This window comes from Motacilla alba, chromosome 13 (assembly GCF_015832195.1).
Source record: "Motacilla alba alba isolate MOTALB_02 chromosome 13, Motacilla_alba_V1.0_pri, whole genome shotgun sequence".
Taxonomy (NCBI): domain Eukaryota; kingdom Metazoa; phylum Chordata; class Aves; order Passeriformes; family Motacillidae; genus Motacilla; species Motacilla alba.
Window position 1 is genome coordinate 10,497,991 of NC_052028.1, and position 17,376 is coordinate 10,515,366.

The 17,376-nt window shown below is 45.3% G+C and overlaps 1 protein-coding gene across 1 annotated transcript in view; it reads right to left on the bottom strand.

The window, feature by feature from the left end:
- COL23A1 (collagen type XXIII alpha 1 chain) overlaps window positions 1–17,376 on the bottom strand; it is a 176,080-nt gene that overhangs the window by 16,926 nt on the left and 141,778 nt on the right. Inside the window, exons 5-7 of the mRNA XM_038150352.1 lie at window positions 7,948–7,974; window positions 6,110–6,136; window positions 5,439–5,465 (exon numbers count right to left, since the gene is read on the bottom strand). Of these exons, the coding sequence (XP_038006280.1) occupies window positions 5,439–5,465; window positions 6,110–6,136; window positions 7,948–7,974 (81 nt within the window). The remainder of the gene's footprint in view (window positions 1–5,438; window positions 5,466–6,109; window positions 6,137–7,947; window positions 7,975–17,376) is intronic.

Consider the following 17,376-nt stretch of genomic DNA (forward strand, 5'->3'; position numbering starts at 1 on the left):
ATGTCCTCTACATCCTCTACAGGCAGCCACGGTCACACATGAACCTCCCCAGCCGCTCGCACCCTGCGGATTTTGGGTGCCGAGAGCTCGCTGTGTCCCTGCAGGTCTGGTGGGTGCCATTCCCAAGGGGAGCATCCCGAGGGGCTAATTCCAGGCTGGGAATCAGCTCCTGGCCCCCCAGCATCCAGCCCAGCCCAGCCCCGGGGCCCGGCCCGGCCCATCCATGGGCTGCACAATGGGAAAGGCGGCCTCGTAAATCTTTTAGCAACATCTGGGAGAGTCACCACCGAGGCACTCCAGGGCTGGGTTTAATATGCGGTCCACCCTCAAATCAGGGACAAGTGTGGGATTTTTCAGAAGTCCTTAAGTGACTTAGCAGCACAAGTCCCATGGCCTTTCAACAAGATCTGGGCTCCTTAATCACTTGCATCCTTTTTTTAAAAAACCCAATTGTAAATGCTGAACACTGCAACCAATTATGTCAAGTTGAGTCTCCCACTGAATTTTTCCTAATTACAATGTCCCATTTAGAGTTCAAGGATTTAGATTACTCTAGTTTTAATGCATTTTATTTTACAACACCAACACTCTTTATATCAAATTTACAGGACTTTGCTGCTTGATTCCCAAATCTCACAAAGAACCAAATGCTAAAATCCATTAGTTTTATGTCCCTTTACTCTGACAATGCTTGCCCCCTAAATTCCAATGGGATTTCAGTTAAACGTGCTCCCAACAAGCATCTCTAAACACAGCCATGGCTGTGGCAATTTAAAATAGCAACAGTCAGCCAGAAAGAGAAAGCAAAAGCAGCTCAATCACAGCAAACCAGTGGCAGCAGATTTGGAGTCTACCTTGAGCACTCGCCGGCTAAAGACAAGCTGATCATTAGCCAGAAATCCATGACTCAGGTGGGGAAAAACCATCTATATCCAGGGAAAGTGGGAGGCAGAAGAAGAAAGAGCAGCAGTTCAAGATGAAAGCACAGCAGAAGAGTGAGTTTTAAAGGCTGTAGCAATATATAACATTTATTTTTAATAACTAGTTAATACATTAGAAAGGTAGCCAACACTGGGGTTTAAGGTTCCGGGTACACTGGATCTTTGTATCAGGACACAGACTGAGGGAAACAAGTATTTTTTCACTAGTTTACTGCACAATAGGACATTCAAAGCAGCTGGGGCAAGGATTCCCCTACTGCAGAATAAAGAGTATTATTCCAGTAAACCCCATAGGGGATGATATATCCCAGCATTTCCCTGAGACCAAATACTGTATTTGTTTTCAGAGGCTCAAATGAATACTGATGTATTCCCAGCCTGCAAACTGCAGATAAATCTCCCAGATTTATATGATGCAAAAACAATGTATTTAGACTGTATCAGTAGTCATTGCTATTGTGTTTTAGCCTTTCCACTCATCTGTCTGGAGAGAAGCAGGAAGACATTTCCTTTCACAGGACACCACGTGCATCTCCCTTTCCCCCATCCACCCATCCATAGGGGAATCAGGAGGGTGGAGTGAAGCCACAAGAAGCCCTGTGGGAGCACACAGCAAAGCCTCCATGAGGGTTTTTGGAGGTTTCTGGGAAAAAAAAAAACTATTTTCCAATTTGCCAAAGAGCTTTTAAACCTTCCACACCAAGAACAGATAACCCCAAACCTCAGTTTTGGGGGGAATAGTGCACTGGCAAGGCCACCTCCTGCCCAGCTTCCCAGTACAAATGTTTTAACACCACCATGAAAAGAAGAGAGGGAAAAAGTAAAGTCAGATAGAAAAAAGTAATGAATCCCAGAAAATAAGCCCCGACTGTTTTTTTCCAGATGGAGAGAGGGGCTTTAAGGTCAACATTCAGTTAAATACAGCTACTTTTGGGAAGAACAGCACTGAAATACTGAGAAATTAAAATTAATGAGGACACAGAACCCTTGACCGTGGCCAGGTCCTCCAAATACTACAGAAACCAACAAAAAGACTCTACTGAGAGCAAAGGGTTTTGTGGTAGACAGAAGGGACACAGTTCTGTGGCTCATTATGTGCAGAAAGTACAAAAAAGCATAAAGTGGGATTTTCATAAAACCCCACAGAGCAAAACAGGAACTGAATTTTTTTTTCTTGTCCCTCAGACTGGTGGGCATCACCCAAATAAGCATGTTCCAAGCCCAGCCTATCTGTTTTAATGGAAAATAATAATTTGCATTTGCTCGGAGGGCAAGCACACCATATCCCACTAAATCCACCCATCACACATTTAATTTTAAACAGCTCCTGTTACAGATGAGCCCATGAGAGGTGAACAGCCCTGAAGGATATTAAATAGAGAGACACCATCCCTGGTTCAGGAAACATCCAGGCTCCAGGAGAGGGGTTAAATGTGATGGAGTAACACATTCCTGCTCCACAGTTCCCAGAGCATCGGGTTGCAAGGCACTGGGCTAACAGGCTGTTGGGTCTGACCCCATCTAGCAATGGAATATTGGAGCACAGAAACCTTGAACACTGGTAATTTCCAGCTTTAGAGTCCTCGATGCAGCCATTTCAACGTAACACTCCAAAGTCAGCAAATAATAAAATGAAAGTATCCATAGGTGTCTGTGACTGACACAGAGAGCTCTGCAGGATGCTTCCTGTGCTTAGTTTTTATCTGCAGTGTGAGCTTGGCCAGCAGCTGCAATTTTGCAGAAACTAAGGGAGCAAAAGCTCCTTTCGTGTCTGCACTGAGCTGCAGAGCTGCTTCAGCCACACCAGCTGGTGTGGTTCAGTTTGGCCCCCAGCAGCTCCAGACACAGGAGATGCTGGAGCCATCTCCATCAGCACCGGCCATGGGCAGGCATGTGCCATGTGGGTCATGCAGACAGAGCAGTTCTCTCACCAGCTGAAGCTCATTTTCCCCCTCTGGAAAGCAAAGCTGGCACTGCTGCCACAGGCACTGTGCATCCACTGGCCCAGATGTGCAGGGATTCCTCAGCCCCATCATTTGTCTAAACATCTCATCTGTCAGTACGAACAAGATCACCCAGCTGAGTTCATAAATCCAGAGCAGCTGGCCCAGTGCCCGCTCAGGGAGCAAGTCAGGCTTATAAATCCAGTCTTTTCCAGGGATGCAGCAATGTATTCAATTGTGACAGAGAAGCACAGGCACAAATATCAGGGCACAGCTGTCCCCACCCCAGCAGCATCCTGCTTCATCTCTATCCTCCCAAGAGTAGGGGGGACCTGTTAGTGATTTCTCCCTGTAAATACACTTCCATGCATTCTGTCAGTACATTTAGGCACATTTATTTCCCATCCTGAGCAGGTGAGGCTGCACAGCATCCTCCCTCACGCTGCTTACAAGGAGCATTCAGTGATGAAGACAACCCAAGGTGATCTCCTTCCTCAGCTTTCCAAAATCACCCTCCAGCATCTCCCACCAGGCACACTCCAACATGCAATAATCTCTGGTTTTGTCCACGCTGCTGGCAGGTGTTTAGTACAGAAAGAGAAGCAGTGCAGCCATGAACAGATTCAGTAGCTAATCCCTAATTGCCATCACCTCACACCCAGCACAGACAGTCCCTCCAAAGCCACCCCAGGGACTATTCTCTTTTAATCCATCATTGCTAATGATAGTGTTTCAGTGCTCACTGACACACTCTATCCTCATTCCACTGCCCATGGACATGACCATTTACAAGGAAGAGGGCACTGGATACAGTCCTAGTTATTTATCTTCCCATTGACGCAGTGAGTTGCATTGACAAATCTTTCAAAATCAGCTAAACAAAGCTACCACTGCAACTTGAGGAGTAAGATAGATTAAATTCAGAACTAAAGAGTAATCTAGACCAGATGGTATTAAGAAGTTTTGCCTCCTATTCACAGCCCTGAGTGTCTAGAGACATAAAGGGAGTTATTTTCAAAGTCAGGCACCTGTTTTTAGGTCTGCTTGGGCATGGTTCTGCCAGGCTTTTCTCTCTCACTTTTCTCCCAAATTGTTTTTGAGCCTTTTTCTCACTGTTTTATAAAAAGTCATAAATCAAAAACTGAAGCAAAATCTGGACAAATGCAGATCAGGACAAAATATGCCCCCAAAACCTAGCACATTTTTCTTGGTAGGTGAAAACAAAGGACAAGTGTTACCTTGAGAGCTGGTACCTGCCCTGCAAGTCCAGACAGAGCCTGTCGCAGAGCATCTCCTGCAGCAGGAGGTGAGTTCCACAGCACCTGGCAGCACAGAGCCTTTGGAGCCTGAGCAGCACCTCCTCCAGCATTCCCATGCTTCCAGCCCCAAAGTCACCCACAGCCCTGGCCAAGAAGTGAAAACTCAGGTCCCTGTGCTGCTGAATCACCTCTTAAAGCCTGTTCTGAGACCGTGGGTGGGCACTTAGACAAAGTGAGGCCTTACGCCGAGCCCCTCCTTCACCACACAGGCCATAAATCTATCTGAGAAATTTTAGGGGCTCTCTGAGCCCCAGGGTAACATTTCCAAACACACCCAAGGCAGTTGGGAGCTGCTTCAGAATATGACACCAACTTCATAGAGTGATTTTACAACCTCCAGGGGAAAAAAGAAAAATGTCTCTGAAGCATCTCTACTCAACATTAACCACTGAGGTCCAGGTTATGTTTCCAGCAATGACATCTAACCCAGGTCAGCCAACTCTTGAGTGCCAGCTCCAAATCCAGCCTCCTACAGTGACAGGTACACCAGGATCCCAACACATCCCCACAATGGGGTTTCCAGCAGGTGCCCATAATCCACAGAGAACCACACCTCAGAAATACCTCTACAACAGAGCCCACACCTCGTGGTGAAACCTTCCCATCTCATCCCCAACAGGAGCCACATCCCCCTTGTGTCTCATGGAGACCTGTCCTGATTTACCTCAGTAAATCTCAACTTCATGCATCTCCATGAGAGGAAATTTCATGAAATTCCATTAATTTCTGTATGCTATAGCCAAAAGAGTTTTCCCTCATCATAGAGCTACTTTCACCCCTTTATTTTCAAAGGCAGCCTGGATATCACCTGGATGTCATCCTGCTCCCAGGTGGAGAGCTCATCAAGGGAGGAGGAGCGTTCCATCCTGCACAACTCTGTGCTGGACCTCTCCTTGGGACACCAGATATGTGTACCCTCACATATGCCAACAGACAAGGAGCACAGCCTCAAGGGAAACATCAAGAGAAACATGGAGTCTGACACTGGAAGAGGAAATCAGAGATGAGAAGGTTCAGTAGAAGCAAAACCCTCCATAAGGTACCCAAACATCTTCCACTCCTTTTTCCTCACGGCCAAAGTAAGGAAAACCAGAAACCACCACCACAAAGACCTCCAGAGGCAAAATTAAACATTTCCACAACTGTTACCATACTGTTTGCAGCAAGGCTTTGTTTGGTGCAGTGACTAAACCCGACCAGATTTTAGAATAAATCAGTGTTGTGTCACTACTTACCCTTGGGCCAATGTCTCCTGCTTCCCCCTGCAAATCAGAAAAAACAGCAAAGGGTCAGAGTTCAAATCTCAACCCTGAAGGACTGAGCACAGGGTCAGCTGGACAAGGGTACAGCACACAAGGGAAGGGGCAAGAGTCCTATTGTTTAATGTATTTAAATTGAGGGAGGAGAAGGTTTTGAGACAACACAATAGGGAAAGATTCTGCTCTGGCAGGCAGTGAAACAGATAATAAATCAGAAATAGCAGTTTGTTTCCAACTCTAAGGCTCTCCTAGCAACTGCTTATGTCCTTCACATGTGAAAATTAACTTCACTTTCAGTAATGACCTTCTTTGGCTCCTCTGATTGCACGGGTGTCATGCAAACACGATGGAGCCCAGATCTCTTGGAGGAATGAAGAGTTTTATACTCTCATCACCCTTAGTGGCTTACCAGAGCCCTATAGCATAGATGAGCTTTAAGAGCGCACTTGTCCCCCCACCTTTTTTTGCAAATTCTTCCTGCCCTCCCCTTCCTGGAGCTTTTCCAAGAGCAATGTGAGAACCCACTCTCACAGCTCCAACAAAACCCAGCTGGGTTATTGGGGCAACCTGAACTTGAAAGAATTACAGCAACAGGAGGATATACAGGAACTGCTTCCCCAAAATCCACATGTTAATGCAGCCTTTACCTTTTCCCCTTTTGGTCCTGGAGGTCCCTGGAAACACATAAGAAGAATCCAAATGAAGGAACAGCAGAATCACCAATGCAGGTGACATTAAAACCAAGGAAATCACATTCATCAATTCACAAACCTGAGCCACATTCTCTATTATTTTAAGGAATACATGCTACTATTTTAAGTTGTGCAGTGCTTGGCATTAACAACACTTTACCAAAAAGCACCCATGCGGTCCTGCCTGCTCCTGCCAGGACAGAGTATGGAGAAGGACCAGAGCAGGGCAGACAGTGTGGCAGCAGCCCATCAACATGTGACTCTAAATAGATGCAAGAGATACCTTGAGGTATTAAATCACTTCTAGAAAAAGCAGATGCTCAGTGTATCATTACAACAATTATACATCTGTTTGAAATAAACAAGGAGGATGGGCTGCTTTCCTTGGCCTGTTGCTGAAGGCATCGTCCATCTTCCCTCTGAGCAGCTGGCTGCAGGACAGGCAGAGGCACTGCAGCCCCAGAGAGAACCCAGAGCAACACTTTGATGTGTCTGCTGTGCATTTGCCTTCCAGCACAGAAAAGCACCAAATCTTGGTACCAATGCACAGTGTGTGCTGAAGTGGGACCCAGTGGGGGAAGTCAGCAGACAGGCAGCAGCATCTGCATTGCCATGCAGCCTCCCTCCCACTGTTTTACTCTGAGCAAGCTGCTGGCCCTTTACTGTCACAGAAGATATCATGAGCAGTCTGTTTTGAGTCTGCCTGTGTGATAAGTTTGCTTTGTCACTGAGATTTCCCCTGCCTCTCACTCGGGGTCTCACTCCTGCCCAGCAGTGGCACCCCAGCCTGGGGGTGCAGGGCTGTGCTCTGGGGTCTGACTGCACTCCCAGCATGAGGTTTTGCTAATGAAAGCCAAGCCCTTCTTTCTTTTCTTGTCTAATGCTTTATTTCTAGATTTTATTCACATTTGCTATCCTCAGGGTTAGGCTAAAAACCAACCACAGCAATGTATGGCTATAACAACACACTCCTTAACTGGATGGAAATAAGTGTCTGGAGTAGCTTTTCAATTGCAAAGACTGAATGACTTTTACCCACTTTGAAATCCCACTTGGTTTAGGACCAGAATTTAAAAAGATTTCATATGGGGCCCTGTAATGAAGGTGGTGGAAGAGAATGGGGTTTGGAGACAAAATATGGAGCTGTGACCTTCCATAGGAACCATTCAGTGGAAGGAATCAGAGCTGGCTAGGGTTCAATTAGCATAAAAATAAAAAAGTCTGCGTTTCTGTAAAATAAGTAAGAAAAGAATGAAGCACCTGAATATCCAAAGGGCTTCCAAGCAAAAATGAAGTCAAGAAAACAGCTCATAAATTAATCCAGTCTGTTCCAAAAATATTTCATGGACACTGGGCACCCTCAAGCAGTTCCCAGCTCAGGTCCTTTGGAGGAAAATGGAACCTGCTTTGGGATCAATTATTTTTATGGTATCACTCTGTAGTGCCAGAAGCACACAACCAAGATCACTGACTTTGCTCTTCAAATGTGCTACTGGAGTTTATTCCCCAAACTTGGCCTGATGCCCATCTGCAGTCTGTGCTCCCTGAGCTGGGGCAGGAGGGGAAGAGGCAGCTGAGATGAGCTGACAGGTAAAGAAAAGTTCACCTCCAGCTCTGCTGGCCAGCCCCTGGCTCAGAATTCAAACTTGCATGGAATAATTTTGCCAAGTACAATTGTTCCTCCTAAACAGTTATATATGTAGCACTAAATGAGTAATAGTTGAGATACTGCCTATTTATTGTGGAGCAGCATGAACAAAGACATGTTATATTTGGCACTTAGTGCTACTTACTGGTTTGCCATCCAAGCCAAGAGGCCCCTGAAAAAATAAGGAAAAGAGAGTATTATTTTAAAAAAGAAGAAGAAAAAAATGTTTCAAACATAGCATTATCAGGCATGCTCTGAAAGAGACTCTACTTACTTAATCTTTGGCTATGATTCTATGATTTACCTACTCCTCCATCCATGCAATCCAGCAGGAAGGATTCACAGAGGCACAGTGAGAGGCATCAAACAATTTGCAGAGTGTAAAGGAGGGTGAAAGGAAGCGACAGGATTAGTGACAGGGATAAGGTGACACTGCTCTGGCACTTCACCTGGGACTCCCTGAGGTTTTGAAAGTCAAAACCAGCAGCAGTAAAACATGCCTGATTTGGTTAAACTGAGCAGATCCATGAGTGATTCACATCATCCTTGGATCTGAACCATTCTTCCTAAAGCACTCAGTTAACCCAGCTCTTCCTCAGGTCTCCTGTTTCTAGGGTTGCTGCATCAATATTGAAAATGGTGAATTCCCCAGCTTTTCTGGCACTTAAGCCCTTAATTAACACCAAACCACTGAATGTGTTGGGCCCAAAGAAACATTGCTTTTGATAAGGGATGTGGGGAGGGAGAAAGCACAGATGCTCTAGGGCCAAAGCTGCCCCTATCATCAGCTGGAGCTGGCACTTTGGGGACAAAGTGACACACACCAGTTACTGTAAATCCACTGCCTGTGGCAAATGCAAGGGTTCCTCCTGCAAAACTGCATCTGGGGATCAGCTCCAGCTCCCTCCTACCCCTGCCCTGCACAGCCACACGTGTGGAATATGCACATCCTCCTCCCAACATGCTGGGATGAAACACCTCCCACGTTACAGCCCTGTGAACCATGAGGATCTACCAAGCAAAAGCAAAAGGGGTCTGGACTGTGGTACTAAAGCACCAAAGTTCTCTGTATTTCTTAGGGAACTGACTGGGGTGAGTCTTTTTTAGTTTATCTTATTTCTGTGATAGGGAAATTGAGCAAAAGAGGCAAAGGTGGGTAAGAGGAGGCCAATGGCTGCATTAAAAAGAGCATCCTTGCAGCTCACAGCCATTGGTAAGGAATAAATGGCCATTGATAAAGAAAAAAATCAGTCTGCAATGGCTATGCTGATGGGGCCTGGAATATAAAACTCTGGGGAACGCTGCTCTGTAAGGAAAAAGAGGTAAATCCACATGACCTGGGCAGATCATCAGTAGCTGGGTTACAAGGGCTGGGGGGACCTGTGCAAGAGAAGTTCACTTTAAAATAAATGAGGATGTCTTTACAGACAGGAGATTTCTGAAGTCATCAAGCACAGGTTACATTCCTTATGTGATGTGAACTTTTTCTTATAAGGAACCATCAGTGCTCAACAGCTACATAGTGGTCATGAAAAAAGCATAAAGTCGTTAATGCAAAGGCTTGCAGGTCACAACCAAACTACCCTGACACCTCCTCCATATTTTATCTCACCTCAATTCCTTACATTCTAAAAGCTGGAAATGGCATCACGTTCATAGAGCCTCTTTCCTGAAACTACAATTGCTTGAGGTGATTAATCTGAAGCTCCTGCTGCAACTCCTTGACTTTCAGAAGATCAGACATGGGATCTGAGCACAGAACTGGCAGCACATTCAACTTCTCAGAGGAGTAGAAGTCCCAGAATTATTATTTCTTTTAAATATAAAATGCCAGTTCTTCAGCTTTTAGCTATTCTTGTATCAGTCCACAAAGTGACATCCAGAAGCAAAAACAATGGCCTATTCAGAAGATGTTTGAGGAAAAGCATTTAATGCTTGAGAGAAACAATATCCATCAGGGTTCCAAAGGGGCTCTTGGCCAGCCACAGCACTGAATGGACAAGACTAACATAGAATTTTAAACATCTTGCTAGTCTGGGCTGGAGATTTAATTGACTCTGCTCTACCTGCCCAGCCAAATGTCTGTGTGAGCAAGGCAGGGTTCCCAAGAGCAGCCAGGAGATTTCATGGGCAGAGCAGAGAGAACATCTGAAATCTGGGCTGCCTGACTTGACTGCCTGCAAATCTCAGGAGTGCTCATGTGTTGAGATTGTTATTGTCTTTTATTTGAATTCTCCTCCATGTCATTTTAATTAAAGATTAAGCAATCTCTAATTTATTTGATAAACAAGGAATGGGGAAACAACAAGTAACCCTCTATTCTCCACTTAAAACCAATCTCTACAGAAGTTTTCACTTTCAGAGGACAAAAAATACTTCTGTTTAACCAACCAGGAAAAGTGTATGAAAAAAGAGAGTTTTCTCCTTGGACTCCTTGGCAATAGAAAGCATCACAGTGGCTTTAGGCTCTGCTTTTTTCCCAGGGAGCAATTTCCCTTGTGCCTTCACTCACTCTTGATTACAGTCTTTTGCTCTAAATCTCACACAGTGATCACAATTCAGATAATTCATTACTCTCTACATCAACTTTCTGCCTAGGACAAACCCAATAGTTTAAAACAAGGTAGAGGGAAAATTTTCCCCAGGACATAGTTCTGACCAAAACCATCACTGCACTGGCTAAGTGGGGCAAAATGCCTCAAAGAAGAGTACACTGATGGGGTCCCAGATGACCCTAGAGTCCCCTTCCAGCTGGTAACAAACTCACATCTCATTTTCTGACCACACACCAGATGTGTTCTGTGCCTGGTCAAATCAGCTCTGTGGGACACCCTTCCCATTAAAAAAGAAAAATTGTTGCTGTCAGTTTTGCAAAGAAAATACATCTGCAACATCTGTCTGGAGCCCTCAGGTTGCTGGAGCAGGAGGAGCTGGATTAGTGGGGAGAGCTGGTGACACGGAGCAGAGGTGAGTGATAATTGCAATTACACACCTTGGTTTCACCCCTCACAAAGAGTGACATAGGCACAGGTGTTCCTGTAGGAATAATGATCCATGGTGATCCCATGGTGCATCCCCCTTTGCCATCACCAGGGTGAGGACATTATTTATAAAGCTAATATATTTTATGGTACACATTGATGATCTATTACTCAATGATCTATTATACCTTGATGCTGATAATGCAGACATGGCTCAGATAAGATGTTGATGCTTAAGCAGAACTTGTTACTATATCACATAATCTTGATGCATGCCTTGGTTTTGACACACAACATTTCCACTTCAGAGTAAGGGACTGCATTCAGATGCATTTTAAAAACAAATTCTGATGTATTTTTCATTTTGTTTCACAGTAGAAGCTCACAAGTATTGAGATACAGCACCAAAATGCCACCTGTCATTGCAAAAATGAGATTCACCCGTTGCTGAGGTCAGCTGAAGGCTTGAGAACAGTTTTGAGCTCACCCAAAAGGGAAGATGTGGAGCTTGCAAGCTCTGGTTCACATGCAAAAGCTCTTCCAATAAATAACAGGCATTTCCCACGTACATCACTCACCTCTGGCTCAGAGCAAGCCCAGGTGCCAGCCTGGCTCCCTGGTGCTCTGCCATCCCCCTCCAGTGCCCTCACTGCTGCTGGCAGGGATGGATTGCTCTTAAAGCGTTACAGGAATTTTAACAGGGGAAAATATATAGTGAAAGCAAAGCCAGAGATTATTAAGAGGACAATCCTTCTGAGTTGGGAAATCTTCTCTCATGGTTATTTTTAATGTTTCCTGCTCTGCTAAAAATTAGCACAGGGGTCGGAAGGAACCCTGCAGTCAAATTTTGACAAATTCAAAGGGCTGCCTTTCCATCTCTGGCTCTGTGGTTTCAAAAAAGGGTAGAATCTTATATTTCAAGGAATGAACAAAAGAGCATGACAATATTTTAGTATCCCTGCAAAGGGCCCTGGGTCATCTGCAGCACAGGCAGGGAGCAGGGACCATCCCTTCCTATAGGCCATGCTGTAAATCCTCACAGGCAGGACAGTGTCTGCTGGCCATGTGGTTCCTCAGCACATTTTTGTGTGAGAAGAAAGCTCTGGCAAAAGCTGTGGCCAAGCACGCCCTGCCAGGCCTGTCACAAGGAAAGTGGAGGAAGACAGCCAGGTTGCTGTGGCTGCTCCCAGCTTCCCAGCTGAAGGGAAAGGGAAGAAAAGGGACTGAGAAACAAAAAATGAACTGTGAGTCCTCTAAATAGCAGCTGAGAATCACTGGCACTAACTGTGAATAAACTGAGTCCAAGAGACTTGCTCTGGGATGTCACCTCAACCCCAGTTACTGCTGCTCCTCCTCCTTCCCCAAAGTCCTCAGTGCAGAAGGATGAGAAACACTTACAAAATAACAAATTTCTACTCCATACACTACCACTGTTGCCTCACTAATCATCTGTCTTTTCAAATGCATTTAAATTATTGCATTTAAATTATATTTTATTGTTTATTTTCATCATTATTTATAATGCTAAATCAATTTATTGCTACATTTAAAAACTTGTGAAGAGTATGGAATTGGTCATACAAGGAATTACTCCAAGGACACACCACTCACTGCTGTGAGCCTGGAGGTGTTCTGGGCAGGAGTTTCCTCCTTCATCAGCCCTGACTTCTGGTGTGAGACCCCAAAATCATATCAGTCTGCAGCATGACAAAACATTGGAAACATTCCTACCAGGAGCCATCACGTTTAAGCATTGAGATAATTTACATCACAATAGTTTCATGTTTAGCTTAATATATAGCATGGAAAGCCTCACTGCAATGGGATGGGATTGCTATGCATTGGAATAGTGCTGCACTTAAAAATAAATATTATTTTTAAGCAATGAACATGATTATCGACAAACCTTTGCTAACAGTTTTCTTTTTCTTTGTTTGAAAAAAGCTATTTCAGTATTGTCCAACACAAATTCCCCATGAAGCCAAATTTCCTCCATGCAGTCATGGAGCAAACCATGACTACATGCAAACTGGAAACCCATTTTCCATTACTAGATGATAGTTTTTTACAAAGTTTTAAAAAAAAATTCCAAAACCAAACAGCGTCTAAGATTTTCTTACAAGCACTAAACAGCAACACTGATGAGACATTATTTTTTAATCCTTGCAAGACTAATTGTTTCCACTTGGAAACAATTTACACATGCAGGCCGCATCCTGCATGGCCTCAGAGCCAGGCTGTCCTTGCTCAGATGGAAAACCCCATTTCTTTTTATGAGGAAGAGCATTTAGGGGTTCCCCAAAATCTAATCTCCCTGCGTGTAACACCAATCCCAGTCTTGTGGCAGATCCCAAAGGACGGGGATGTTCTGGGCAGCGGGATGAGCCGGGCCCTCCTCACCCTCAGAGACCCAGAACTGCAGAACCCTCACCCCTCTCCCTCATTTCTTTCCAAAAAGACACCTGAGCACACCCCGGGCATTGCCCACACAGTCTGGCAGGGCTCAGCATCACCAAACCCCCAAAGGCTCTGAAATATTTCCTCAGAGGGAGCCATGTCCCTCCGCCCAGGCTGCCAGCCATAAATCCCCCGGCAGAGGTGTCAGGTAAACGGTGCAGAGCAGCCTGGTAAGAGCCAAGCGTGCGTTCACAAGGCAACAAAAACCCCCCCAGATCTGCGCTCTGTTCCAGAAAATCTGTCCACAGACTGCTGGGAGGCCTCTGCCCATTCTTTGATGGAAACGGAGCAGAAAGGAGCAGTAATTTGCTAAAAACTTCACCCGTAATGCAAACCAGACGGCTCTGCAAGGGAGCAGCCACCTCGGAGGCCGGGCAGGCCCCGGCGGGCATCCGGCGGCCGCGCAGAGCCAGCCTCTGCAGGGAGAGCCCCGCTCCCTCCACGGGCACGAACGCTCCCAGCGCTTCTGAAAGCCTTGGGAAAGAAACAAACATACAGACAAAACCAGAAAAAACAAACCCAAGCTCTATCCTCAGGAAGCTTTTGGGGCAGCACTGGGCTCTGCCCACTGCTCGGCCTCTCCTCTGCATCGCTAGCCTGAGCTCACCAGAGTGCTTCAATTCCCAGCTGTCTTCCAGACATGTCGGCCACATTCTGCAGGGTTTCAAATGAGATAAGGGACCTTCTTCCCCGCAGGAGCTGCCTCTTTTTTAACCACAAGATGTGCCGCCTTCTGTCTGTGCACAGAGCTTCCTCTTTTTTTCTGGATGTCTTCTCAAAGACGCTCAAGAAAAATGCCTGGAATCAAATCTAACACTGACTGGTCCAAAGGGGTGGTAAACAAACCCTGGGCTGGAGCTGCACAGGGCACTGCTAGGGCTTTTGAGGAAGGTCACTTGGAGGTGCCTAAATAGAGCAAGTCTGGTCATTTCTCCCAGCACAGACTGCCCTGGCTCCTGGGCAGGCATGCCAGATCCCCATTGAGGGGAGAACTCATTCATCTGTGCATCACATTGCACCAGCTTTCTTCCAAAACAGCAAAGTACTCTTATGGAAGAAAGAGCTCCCCAACTTCCACAAATTTCTGAGGCTTAATTGAGTCCCATGTGTTCTGCACAACTGCTTTCTTCAAGCATTTGATGTCCAGTTGGGTTTTGGTTATATTTTTTTAATATCCACCTATGAGAGAGGTGATGGCCTCTGAGCTGGGAAGGCAATTTTTAAGTAGGTAAGTGGAAGAATTTTGGAAGAATGTTGGTGTTACAAGCAAACACTTCAGTGCTTACTGCCTTTATAATTTTTCCAGACCAGTGTCATTGACAGCTTCTGTTTGGATTACCTCTCTTTGGTTAATAAGAAAACTTCTTGGTTTTCTCAGTTTTGTTCTGCCTAGACACCAAGCCTCTGCACCACAGGGCTGGACCCAAACACACTGGAAACAGAAATGCAGATCCACCAGCTGCACTCAAGACTCAAAACAGGAAACCAGAGGAAAAGCTGCATGAGAAGCCAGAAACCAAACCTCTGCCCTGCCAGTGCAATTTGGGCTGCACAGTTCTCCTTGCCATTCCTGTCAGCACCTTCACCAGGCCCTCTCCTCTCCCCATCCAGAACTATTGGGATCAGGAGGATAAACAAATGCATCTGCAATTCCTCCACTGGGTGGGATGGAAGACAACTTTTTATTATCCCTGTGGAAGAATTACCTTTAAATCAAAAGGAAAATGAACTGTTGCCATGAAGAACTGGTCTTCACAAAATCATTGTTGCTCCCACATCAGAGAGCCAGCAAATGGATGTAGCAGGAAAACATGCTGGATCTGCTTTCCCTGTTTAAAGAGGGTTTTCCCTCTAGGCAAATAATTACGTGAATTGGCCACAAAACTGATATTAAAATAAAATGAAAAGGACTGGAACTACAAAGTTTGCCTTGTAAAATGAATGTTTGTTACTTCTGTCTTTTGGGCTCTTACTGGGAGAGGTATGTGTGCAAATGACTTCACACACAGGAGACACTCCTTGAAGTCTGGATATTTACAAGTAAAACATGGGAACAAACACAGGACTGAAACCTAAATTACAGTTATAACCTTGATTAGCCAAGCTAAGAAAACTAAATACCTCACCAACAGAAGCCTTCATCACACCACACAGTGTTTAAAAGTGTCCTAGCAATGCACAACCAGCCAGAACACCCATGCAATGTGTTTTGGACACCACAGGCAGCTGTGTCCATGCAAGAGCTACCACCCAAGGTCTGCAATCAACTGCCTACTGCAAAAATCCAGGAAAGTTTGGGATCCACACAGCCCATGAGGTCCGGGCATATAGTATGGCCTCCCATACCTCACATGGGATTTCTGGCAGCCCTCCTGAAGAGCTAAAATGCTGCTTGCTGCTTCAGTTTGCACACAGGGCAACTCCAGCCACTCTCACAGGCTGCACCTCGACAGCACTTTGAGATAATTACATAGGTGGAGGCAACTCATCAAGACATCAGGCAGTTCAATTTTCAGCTACTCCTACAGTTCTCTTGTAATAGTAGTTTTTTATTAATGCCACATGTGGTTTTCTGGTGCTGCCATTTCCAAAATGCCTGGTTAAGGGCATGCCTTGGAGCTTTCTGGTAAAAAAGGAACCACAATGGCACAGAGGAGCTGCCACCAGGAAGAGGCTAAGCCATGTGTTCCTCATTTCCCACACATCATCCTGTCTGCATTCATATTATATTTATGGGTCACACATGAAAATCTTGCACAGACTTTCCCTAAGTTGTGTAGTAACTGAAATTCTTAATTGCTGAGGGGAGAAAACCCCAGACTCCACTGTTTATGGTCAAGGTCTAGAGCTGTAACCAAAGTCACTGTTCCAGGGCTTCACTGTGCTGAGTTCTTATGTCAGGGAACCATCTTCCCTTCTACACATGATTCTTCAACCCCACTCACAGACATCAGCCTAGAAAAACACATTTGGCTTCACTTTATGTCTTGAAAATTAATTAAAACCAGAGTTTTACCATCCTTACCAGTTGATTTCTGACTTATACATTACAGCTGACTTCAGTGGGTAGATCTGGATTTACAACACTGCAGCCAAAGGAAGATATTAGCTCACTGTCCAAGGCTCCCAAAATAAAAGTTTCTGAAGATGCTGACCTGCTTAGCTCCAATAGCTCCTTAGCCTGAGTTGGACTATAAATATGTGAGAATGGCCTGCACAGGAGTATTTCAATTCTGACAGAGCAATCATTCCCCAAAATGAAAAGCTAGCATTGAGTAATGTCTGTGTCGTGATTATTTTTTAACTTAAGTCCATTAATTGATTATATTGGTGCAGTTACCTGTCAGTTAGTCACAGAATCATGGAATGGTTTGGGTGGGAAAGAGCCTTGAAGACTTATACCCAGCTTCTCTGCCATGGGCCAGGACACCTTCCCCTGACCCAGGTTGCTCCAAGCTCCATCCAACCTGACCTGGACGCTTCTTGGGATGGGACAGCCACAGCTTCTCTGGGCAGGGCCTCCCCACCCTCACTATAGGGAATTTCTTCCCAATAACCCATCTAACCCCACCCTCTGTCAGTGTGAAGCCATTCCCCTCATCCTGTCACTTCAGGATAAAGTAAATAGTCCCTCTCCAGCTCTCCTGTAGCTCCTTCAGGTATGGCACAGCTGCAATTAGGATGTCCCAAAGCCTTCTCTTTTCCAGGCTGAAAAATCCCAGTTCTCTCAGCCTTTCCTCATAGCAGGGGTTCTCCATTCCTCTGTTTATCCTGGTGGCCTCCTCTAGATTCATTCCAACAGATCAATATCCTTCCTGTGCTGGGGACCACAGAGCTGGGTACTCAATGCTGAATTATTTTCAGTAAGCAGCTGCATTACTTCTAAACAGGCAGAGCACGGTACCTTTTGTCCCTGCCATCTCAAAAGGTTCCCACTGCTGCAAGAGATGGGCAGGACGATGCCTGAGGTCTTCCAGGCAACACACAAGTGATTTACAAAATTCAGAAGGCAGACATTATACATCGGAGGGACAAAATGGGTAACACACCTCTCAACTAAAAATAAATCCTAGTATTCTAAGGGAAATGTATAAAATAGGACACAACCCTGCTTCATATCATACTTTTCTTCTGCA